The sequence below is a fragment of the Rhincodon typus genome, chromosome 6 (assembly GCF_021869965.1).
Source record: "Rhincodon typus isolate 14 chromosome 6, sRhiTyp1.1, whole genome shotgun sequence".
NCBI lineage: Eukaryota > Metazoa > Chordata > Chondrichthyes > Orectolobiformes > Rhincodontidae > Rhincodon > Rhincodon typus.
The window spans coordinates 94,350,007-94,361,011 of NC_063337.1; the positions used below are offsets into that span (position 1 = coordinate 94,350,007).

The 11,005-nt window shown below is 41.2% G+C and overlaps 1 protein-coding gene across 1 annotated transcript; it reads left to right on the forward strand.

Annotated features, from left to right (window-relative positions):
• Nucleotides 1-2,347: 2,347 nt before the first annotated feature.
• si:dkey-251i10.2 (uncharacterized protein LOC562682 homolog) lies at nucleotides 2,348-10,743 on the forward strand. The gene is made up of 5 exons (XM_020516442.2): nucleotides 2,348-2,582; nucleotides 4,352-4,464; nucleotides 6,540-6,652; nucleotides 7,208-7,266; nucleotides 8,981-10,743. Exons 1-5 carry the CDS (start codon nucleotides 2,390-2,392, stop codon nucleotides 9,064-9,066), a joined length of 564 nt encoding a protein of 187 aa, XP_020372031.2. The 5' UTR covers nucleotides 2,348-2,389; the 3' UTR covers nucleotides 9,067-10,743.
• The last annotated feature ends 262 nt before the right edge of the window (nucleotides 10,744-11,005 follow it).

Genomic DNA, 11,005 nt, shown 5'->3' on the forward strand with positions numbered 1-11,005 from the left:
CTCACTCTCAGCTCCTTTAGATTCTGATCCCCTCTCACTCTCAGCTCTTCCCCCGCCACTGTCTTATTGCACTTTACACCTCTCTGACCATACTTACCCCCTGATTGCTATCCTTATTCTTTCACATTGCTGCCTTTCTCTCAGCCCAACCTCCTCTCATTGCCCTCTCAGGCCCGATCTCTCCCTAATCACCCTTTCTTTCTCTCATTGCCCTTTCTCAGCCTCCTTCCTCTCACTTTGATGACCTTCTCTCGCTCAGTCAGCCCTCTTCTTCTCTCATTTCGCAGTTTATCTTTGTCAGCCACTGCCTTGTATCTCTGACCAAAGTCCTCTCTCAGTCCCCTCATTCCTAATCTCTTTATCAGCCCTTCCTTAGCCCTTTCCAAATTGGTTGATATTAAGGCCATGGAGTGGACCCTTACCCTCAGTTAAAACGGAGCACTTGCCAGGCCTTAGGTTGACACTGATTTCCCACATACAGAGCTGGGACTAAAACTGGTCATTGCCAACAGTGGGAGGTGAGTTTCCAAGTGGATTGTCAGTCTCTTGCACACCAAAGAAAGATTGTGTGCATTGGAAATCTGGCTGGCAGCTAAGATTCCCTTTCCATTGTTGAGTTAAAAGCAATTTTCTGCACCCACACCCCCTTCCAACTCTATTAAGTTATATTAATTTTAGTGAGTCATTTTAATATTGGTTAAGTTTTGATCAGATAGCTCAGGGTATGCTTCGCTGTTATTTTCTGGATAAGATTGCAGAAAGTGTCTCGGGTTAAGTTAAAAACAATACCAAGACACTATATTTCAAAGAAGAGCAGACAAATTTGACCCCTAGCTAAATATTAATCACCCTGTGCGCAATTTGTTACATTTCCAGTAATGGCTATTTTAGGTCTTGAAACATTTCAAAAGGGCCAATGCTCGCAAAAAGAGGATAGGATCACATTACAAATGAAAAATAAAGCATGCGGTGATGCAAATGTTCCAAGCATACCTTAAGGGAGGTGGCTTTTCATTGATTGTTTTCATCTCAGTCAGGATAAGGGAGGTGGATATTGGAATTGACGTAGTTTTATTGGAATTAATGTAATTATTTTGGAGTTGATGAAGTTGTGCTGGAGTTGATGTAGTTGTGCTGGAGTTGATGTAGTTGTATGGGAGTTGATGGAGTTGTATTGGACATGATGGAGTTGTACTGAACATGATGGAGTTGTACTGGAGTTGATGTAGTTGTATTGGAGTTGAAGGAGTTGATGTAGTTGTATTGGAGTTGATGTGTGATGTAGTCGGATTTGATGGAGTTGGTGTAGGTGATGTAGTTGTATTGGAGTTGTAGGGGAGGTGATGTAATTGTGTTAGAGCTGATGCAGTTGGTGTATTTTATTGTAGTTGATGGAGTTGTATTGAGGGTGATGTAGTTGATGTAGTTGGTGTATTTTTATTGTAGTTGATGGAGTTGTATTAGAGGTGATGTAGTTGTATTAGGGATGCATTGGAAGTGATGCAGTTGCATTGGGGTTGTATTGGAGGTGATGCAGTTGCATTGGAGTTGTATTGGAGGTGATGCAGTTGTATTGGGGTTGTATTGGAGGTGATGCAGTTGTATTGGGGCTGTATTGGAGGTGATGCGGTTGTATTGGGGTTGTATTGGAGGTGATGCAGTTGTATTGGGGCTGTATTGGAGGTGATGCGGTTGTATTGGTGTTGTATTGGAGGTGATGCAGTTGTATTGGGGCTGTATTGGAGGGGGTGCAGTTGTTTTGGAATTGTATTGGAGGTGATGTAGTTGTGTTGGTGTTGTATTGGAGGTGAGGCAGTTGCGTTGGGTTTGCATTAGAGATGATGTCGTTGTATTGAGGTTGTATTGGAGGTGATGTAGTTGTATTGGGGTTGTTTTGGAGGTGATGCAATTGTATTGGAGGTGATATAGTTGTATTGCGGTTGTATTGGAGGTGATGCAGTTGCATTGGGGTTGTATTAGAGGTGATGTAGTTGCATTGGGGTTGTATTGGAGGTGATGCAGTTGTATTGGGGGTGATGTAGTTGTATTGGGGTTGTATTGGAGGTGATGTAGTTGTATCGGAGGTGATGCAGTTGTATCGGAGGTGATGTAGTTGTATTGGGGGTGATGTAGTTGTATTGGGGTTGCATTGGAGGTGATGCAGTTGCATTGGGGTTGTATTGGAGGTGATATAGTTGTATTGGGGTTGTATTGGAGGTGATATAGTTCGGGCTGCAGTGTTGAAGTGAAAGTTGCTGAGTTGCTGTGGGTGGGGTGAGATGCCCCGCCCTCACTGAGCTCTATAAGAGAGAGCTGGAGCCCCAGTAGCGCCGCTGTTTGACAGCACACACACATATAGGGACACAGAGAGAGAGAGAGAGAGAGAGAGATGGAGAAGCCGCAGTTGTCTGTCGTTATCCTCGGTCTCCTCGCTGCTTGCTGGCCGGCCGCCTCGCCCTTTCCCAGTGGAGCTCCTCTAGGCAGCTGCCAGACCATGGCCCCCAGACACGCCGGTGCGAGCCCCCAGGCAGGAGCATCCCCCTACTCCATCATGGCTAAAAGTTACAACGACAAAGTGGAAGGTAGGTGCAGGAGGTGTGTGAGTGTATGAGTGTGTGTGTGTGTATGAGTGTGTGTGTGTGAATGTATGAGTGTGTGTGTGAATGTATGAGTGTGTGTGTGAATGTATGTGTGTGTGAGTGTATGAGTGTGTGTGTGTGTGTGAGTGTGTGTGGGGTTGGGGGGGATAGTGTCTGCATCTCACTACTTACACTAACTGGTTAGTGAATGGGGGGAGTGGGGGTTGGAATCAGTTCCTGTCTGGGTTAGCGTTATCACCCTACACCTTTCTTTCTGACTTTTACTTCTATCACTAACTTCTGGTGTTAATTTTTCTGAAAAAAAAAACCCCATCATCAGAAAAGACTGGGATTTGGAAATAAGATGCAGTCCAATGCCCACTCTTTCCACCCCCCCACCTCCACCTCCATAACTGGGGAATGGACCTTGGGGAGGAGCAGGGATCAGCGCAGGGCCAGACTCTGCAGAAAGCTAACCAAAGCTAAGAGGAGCTTAACCCTGTGACCTCAGCACAGGTGCAGAAATAACCAGTTGTGAAAAGTTACAATCTGGAGAAGGAGAGGGAGAAAAAGAGGGTCCCCAGTTGTGAAGCTAAAAACCCTGCAGCCCTGGGTGTTTAGTCGATGCTTACAGTGGGGTCCCAGAAAGGATTGGACCCTGACAGGAGACTGACCATGAGTGCCCCTTGGCGAGGGACACTGCCTGAAGCAAACAGCAGATAGCTGTTACTGCAGCAGTGAAGGTCCACGCTGAAGACTGTGTTTTTCAGTGAGGAGCAGTGTTGTGAGTGCCCAATTCGTACGACACCACGAGGAGAGTGCCCAGAAGAAGGAATCAGCCAACACACAGTTCAAAGGTTCCAGCTCTTTACGCACCAAACTGTTTTACAGCTGCTTAGAGCGGTTTAGCCCATTCAGAGGTGGGAACTGCTAGCCTGAGATTCAAATACTCTTGAGTCCAGCCATGTAGCGTACCATCTTTCTCCCTTTTAACTTAATATCTAAAGAGAAAAAACCCAAAGTAGTGCGGATGCTAGAAATCAGAACCACCCTACTTAGTTCTGAGGGAGGATCACTGTACCCGAAGCATGGACTCTGCTTTTTCTCCACCGATGCAGCCAGACCTGCTGAGTTTCTCCAGCAATTTCTGTTGTTGTGTTTAACTTCCACCTTTTGTCTTCTCCGTCAGGCCGAAGTTCTGGTTGGGGAGTGGGATTTTTGGGTAATGTTCTGGGTAGTTAATTTGTGGTTTTAGGAGTTTGCGCCATTGCAATTCACCGAATATAGTAAAACAATTTTTGAGTACAAGTTATTTCTGCCCTACAAAGAACAAACAGCGTCAGAAGTCTTTATGATAAAAGTATAGCGTAGGACAGAGGAGTCAGTAAATTGAGGAACAAGTCAGGAACAAAAACAAAGTTGCTGGAAAAGCTCAGCAGAACAGATCTGAGGTAGGGTCACCGAACCCGAAACGTTAACTCTGTTTTCTCCTTCACAGATGCTGCTAGACCTGCTGAGCTTTTCCAGCAACTTCTGTTTTTGTTCCTGATTTACAGCATCTGCAGTTCTTTCGGTTTTTAGTCAAGGGTTAAGTTTGTTTCCTCCATTTTATCTTTTCACCTGACGTGTTTTTTTGCTAAATTTTGGACAACTTGCATGATGAGTTTCTAGCAAGCCAACAAATCCCATACCAGTCTGATGGGCTGCTGGTAGTAAGATGTAAAGTACATACTCTTAATTTTTTTGTTTACAAAAAAAAAAATCTTTTTCAGTGAAAATAATGGGCCCAACCTACAGAGGGATCCTACTGGAAGCACGGTATCCAAACGACATGCTTGCAATTGGTACATGGTCAGCACCGCCAAATGACACGAAAACAATACCGGTACGAGCAATTTGGTTTCACTTGTATCAGTACTGCATCTGTAAGTCAATTGTGGTCAGAGTGTCTTAAAGATAATCAAAAAGCATTTTTTTGCTTTTGCTACGGATTATTTGCCACATTAGTGCTTTCGTATAATCTCTTGGAGAGTAATGTTGAAGCACACGAAGGACGTGTTTAACAGTCTGATAGGCGCGCCACCTTTGTCAAAGGATATAACTTCATCATAGGTATTTCAGAGAAGGTTCATCCAACTTGCTCCTGGGATGAAGGGGCTTATCGTATGAAAGTTGAAAAGATTGGTTACCCATTAGACTTTAGAAGATTGTAAGGTAACCCGATTAAAACATTTAAAGATCCTGAGGGGATGTAATGGGGTACATGCTGGGAGGATGTTCCCTCTTTAAGGGGAGCCTAAAGCTAAACGAGAGAGTTTAAGAATAAGAGGTCTTCTTTTTAAGATGGAGATAAGATTTTTTTTTCCTTTTGAGGGCCATTAGCCTGTGGAATTCTCTATTCACCACAGCAGTGGATTACTGAATTCATTAAAGGCAGAGTTCAAAACTTACTGATCAGAAAAAGGGGAGGCAGAAAAAAAATGGAGTTGAGACCATAATAGATCAGCCATAATCTTGTTAAATGGCAGATTATCTGAAATCCTATGTTATAGAGTCATAGAGTCATATAGCACAGGAACAGACCCTTTGGTCCAACCAGTCCATGCCGAACATAATCCCAAACTAAACTTGTCCCACCTGCCTGCTCTTGGCCCATATCCCTCCAAACCTTCCCTATTCATGTACTTATCCAAATGTCTTTTAAACGTTGTAATTGTGCCTGCATCCACCACTTCCTCAGGAAGTTCATTCCACACGCAAACCACCCTCTGTAAAAAAAAATGCCCCTCATGTCTTTTTTTAAAGCTCTCTCCTCTCACCTTAAAAGTATGCCCCCTATTCTTGAAATCCCGCACCCTAGGAAAAAGACAACTATCATTAACTCTATCTATACCCCTCATTATTTTATAAACTTCTGTCAGGTCGCCTCTCAACCTCCTACACTCCAGTGAAGAAGTCCCAGCCTATCCAGCCTTTCTTTATAACTCAAACCTTCCATACCTGGCAACATGCTGCTAATCTTTTCTGAAACCTCTCCAGCTTAATATTATAATTTCTGATGACATAAATGCTCCCATACCACTTATCTTTATACCACTCACCAGATTAGCGTAGGGTCACTTTTATACAGCAGGAAGGTGTCGTGGGCTCCCATAACGAACATAAGGAGGAATGGTGGGGAGAGGGGACGGGATTGTTGGTATCAGGATACACATGTGTGTTGGACATGGATATCTCACTGGACCTTCACCTAGAATTCAGAACTGGAGCTCCAGAGTCAGCTTCAAACTCATCCTACAATCTCTGAATTTCATGGCATTGTGAAACTTGCCCTTTAAACTCACAACAGAAAATATTCTCTATCCGACTTGTTTGGAGATGCTATTATGCACGTCTGGACTCAAACCCCAGGCCTCCTGGTTCAAAGGTAGGGACAAAAGTCCGCTAAACCCACAGCAGAAAATACAGTCTAATTAATAACCCATGTTTTACTAATTTTGTTTTCTGAAGAAGGGTCCAGACCTGAAACATCAACTTTCCTGCTCCTCTGATGCTGCCTGGCCCTGCTGTGTTCCTCCAGCTCCACACTGTGTTATCTCTGACTCCAACATCTGCAGTTCTTGCTATCTCTGTTTTTACTGATTAACCCCTTTTAACAATGAGATGTTTGACATTGATGTCAATCAGCCTTTAGGCCAAGAAAGAGAAACATTTGCTGCCTAATTTCTTTACTTGAGAGATTTTAAAGATGTAATTTTACCTTTTCTCTTTTTCTTTCTTTGATTTATTTCTTGCTTTCATTTTCAATCCTGTCTCCCTTTGAGATTTACATTTCCAAGTTTCAGGACAAATGTTTTTGAATTCAAGGGTGAGGGGGAGTAGTGTAACAGGACTGACTGGAAGCAAGTTGTAGCCAGTTGTAATCCTTTGGATTAATGCATTGTCTTACATTTATCACAGTGTTTCAGCAAGGCGAACAGCGCGATTACTCATTCGAACACTAATCCAAAAAACAACATGACTACTTACACCTGGATCGTACCATGTTCAAAGAACGATACAGTGGTATTTCTGTAAGTATGTGCTACTGGTTAAGCCTGAAATATCAAATTCAAACACGATGTGAGGTGGTCAAGCCACCTTGGGGAGCAATTTGAAGTTGGGATCAGTTTAATTGGATGTAATTCTGTATTTTGATATTTGGCAAGAGTTAATAAGCTGAATAAAATTTCAGAAGGACATAATCTGTCCAGCAGAGTTTATCGTGCAAACCACTGGAAAGATGTATTTGATACAGTCAGTGTTGATTGGATCTTCATTGTCCAGTGAATACTGAGGCTGTGGAATTCCTTGCCAGCTGTTATACTGCACGATGACTCTTGCATTGTTCTAAGCAGATGTTTAAGCACCTCTGAGATGGCAGAGATCAGAGATGTGTAGATTAATAGAACCACTTGATCATTGTGGTCCCTTAGACTGATTTCAGTTACCTGGGGGTCAAGCTGACTGGCTCTCACTTGCTGTCTCCATGATGAGCTGTGGGGCCAACTTTGGTGTTCTGCTGGTCTTTTCTTGCAGTTCCATTTCTTTTGTTTGATATTTAAGCCAATGATCGCTTTCTATTACAGAGCAACTGTTGCCAGGAGCAGAGAAGAGTATTGGCTAAAATTGACCTCTGAAAATGTCCGTAAGTAAACTTTAGCAGTTCAGATCTTTTGGCAGAACTGAGCGATAACAAATCTGTCAGCTGAGGGCTGAGGGTGCTTGTACTGTAACAATTAAACCATCTTACCCAATGAACTATAATCTACTGGGTGGGAAAGGACATTAAAAGATAAATTAAATAACTGATTGCCTGAATTGGCATTGTCCAACTGCACTGGACCATCCATTTGCAAGAATATTTAAGAATATGGAACCATGTCTAATTCTAAGATGCTTGATCCAGTCACAACCCTTTTTTGGGGAGGGGTTGAAAATTCACTTCATCTGCCAGCTGCAATCTGACTTGACCAAACACCTGTATCTCCCACTTTCTGTTGTTTTGCTTCAGATTTTCTGATAGTCCTTCTTTTTAATCTTTGCTTGCAATATTCCATTTTGTTTTTTTCTTTAGAGCGACAAGAGTTTTAAATCTGCGAACCCATAACTGCATGTAAAATAATATAATCCAGATGTAACACTTTTCCAAACCCTTGCCATAGAAAAATATGTTTGGATAAATCTTGAATTACTCAGAGTATAGTTATTCCGTATGAACAGAAATTCAGAGTTGTCGGCACAACCCCCAATCATGCACTAATAGTCAATAAGGCTTGGTGATTTTTTTTCTTATGAATAAACTGAGATTGCCGAAATTTTCTTATTGTGATCTTTACATTGGCGGGTAACACACTCATCTTGAGCTCACAGTTTATATTAAACTCCAGAGACTTGAACACGTGCTGATCACTAATGCAGCACTGTGGCATTGATGCATTGTAGGTGCTTTCTCCTTCGGGAAAAGACATTAAACAGAAACCTCATCTCCTCTCTCAAGTTGTTTTTTTTCATTTGTTCAGGAAACATGGGCATTACTGGCTAGGCCAGCACTTATTGCTCATCTCTAATTGCTGTTAAGGTGGTGGGAAGCAGTTCACTGCAGTCTATATTGTGTAGGTAGAGCAAACTTTATTTTAACTGACACCTGTACTCTCGACAAACCAGCAGCAATGATATAGCTCAAATACAGGAAGTTTACTGTATTATTGCAATCTCCGAGTAGTCAGTTGAGGGTGTGAGTGAGAAGGCTCGCTGCCAGTAAGTCTTATTTAAGGCATAGTTGCACCATTATTTGTGATTTATGCTGTAGATAACCTATAACAGTGATGTGCATACCCGCTGCATTACCTCGTGTGTGTTTTTACAAAAATTGTGCAGACCTCTTGATCAATCAGATTATTTGATGAAGCACACATTTCTGGTCCCACAGGTGCCAGTTAATAAGATGTTTGCTGTATGTTCACAGTGCTGTTAGGAAGGCCTGATGTTGATCCAGTGACAATGAAGGAACAGTGTTGCTTTTCCAAATTAGGATGATGTGTGGCTTGGAGGGAACTTGCAGGTGGTAGTGTTCCTTGATATCTACTGCCCTCATCCTTCTAAGGTGGAAGATGCTGTCGAAGGAGCCTGTGCAAGTTGCCGAATTGCATATTACAGATGATAAACATTATGTGTCAGTGAAGGGACTAAATGTTTTACAGTAAATGCCAAAGATCCTCGACCACTATGATGCAAGCTGCTGTAACTGAACATTTGTTCTTAATAATATGAAGAATGAGGCACTGCCTCATTAACAGAGAGAAACAAAAGTTGCTATCATGATTTTTAAAAAAATTAATGGTCTTGTCTTTATTTTACAGATTTAACTTGTTCTGGTTCTGTGAGAACCCTACATGGATTTTCTGTGCTTGCTGTGCTCATGATTTCAGGGCTGGCTATGCTCTAAGCAGCACATTATGTTTTGTAAATTTCATTTGGGTTTTTAATTGTTGTTGTTTAAAATTGGATTGCATTCTGCAAACAATTGCATACTTGAAGACCAATTATCAAACCAGTTCTCAGGCATCAATGTTCGAACCCATTTCTACGGAGAGTTGATGGCGCAGAGTTTATCAGCTCACTGACTTGTGGATTTATGGATGCAGCATAGTACTTTGATGAGGTCTTAGTAATTTGCAAGCACATTAAGTTATTTTTTAAAAAAGGTATTCTGCTGTATTTTGACTCGGTTTTAATGAAATGCACAGGAGAATGTTGTACTGCAAGAAACTAGCAAACAAAATTAAACTTATCACTCAGGTTTCAATGAAAAGAAGTTTAAGGATTTGTTTTCATACGTCCCTTACTGTTAATTGTGCAATTTTAAAGAAAATAAATAGGGACCTTTTTTAATTGAATATGATTGTCTTTATGCCAAGAAGAAAATATAGTCTTCAACATACTTGCTTGAACTTTTTTTTAAAACAACTCTTGAATTTATAGAATTTACAGCAACTGTCAAAATGAGCTCTCCCATTTGAAACACCAGCACTAATCAGAAGGTCCAGTCCAGTCCAGTATTTTAGTTGGAGTTAAGTTAGTGTGTTCACTAGAAGCTGCAAATTGGGATAAAAACGTACAACTTTACACTTTTGCAGTTTTCAAGGGATAAAATCAGAGTGTTGGGGAAGGTGGAGAGAAAAGAATGGGAACGATCTAAAGCAATAAGACCATATATAATGAAACGATTAGTGGATAGAAACATGTGGATATTAACGAAGAAAATTAGAATCTTTTACAATTACTACATTGAATAGTTGACCATATTTGACCTTCTTTGGAATTGGAATATATTGTACATTATAGTCATTGCTACTACTTTGGAATAAAGGTTTCACTAAACAAGTTTTACTTGCATTTTTTAAAAAGTTTAAGAAAATGTCCGAACACAATGGAAGCAATATATTGATAAATCCAAGTTTGTTGTGTAATGAGCAAACAATATCCTTTTGACTGTCTTTAAGAAGAGCTCTGTGGACATAGAACGTGTTTGTAGTTGCACCTCTAATCGTTTTTGCAAAATCTTTCATCAGCATGTTATACAATGCTACGATTACTGTACAAATGGACCAGCATCTGTAACATAAAGTGCTACAGGAACAAATTACTGCAGATGAAGAGTCATCGGGACTCAAAATGATAGCTTGCTCTCTCTCCATGAATGCTGTCTGACCCACTGTGATGTCCAGCACTTATTGTTTTCAAGAAAGTGCTACAGGTTTCACTCACTAAAGTTAAGCATGTTGAAGCATCTGTGGTAACAAAAGAATAATAGTTATAGCACTGAAGGAAGCCATTCAATTCATCATGTAAGTGCCAACTCTCTGAGGGAGGAATTCAACTAAAACCACATTACAGGGATAAAAAGTAATCCTTCATCTTCTTCAGATAATAATCCAGTTTCTCTTGAATCTATTTCTACCAAAATCTCAGGCTGTGATCCAGATCCTAACAATTCACTGGGTGAAAGTGTTTTTCCTCATGTTGCCATTGCTTCTTTTGTCAATTTGAATAAACCTGTTATAAAAACTGAAAGAACTGCGGATGCTGTAAATCAGAAACAAAAACAGAAGTTGCTGGAAAATCTCAGCAGGTCTGGCAGCATCCGTGAAGAGAAATTAGAGCTAATGTTTCGCGTCCGATGACCCTTTTCCAGCAATTTCTGGTTCTGTTTTTGTTTGTGAATAAATCGGTTTTTCTACTTGTTGTACCTTCCAGGATAAGTGTTTCGCTGTCTACTGTCTCCTAATTCGTCAGGATTTTGAATCTGTCTGTAATACCCTCAATCAAAACTTCAAGGAAAACACAGTCTCAACTTCTCCAATGTATCTGTGCGACTCAAGTTC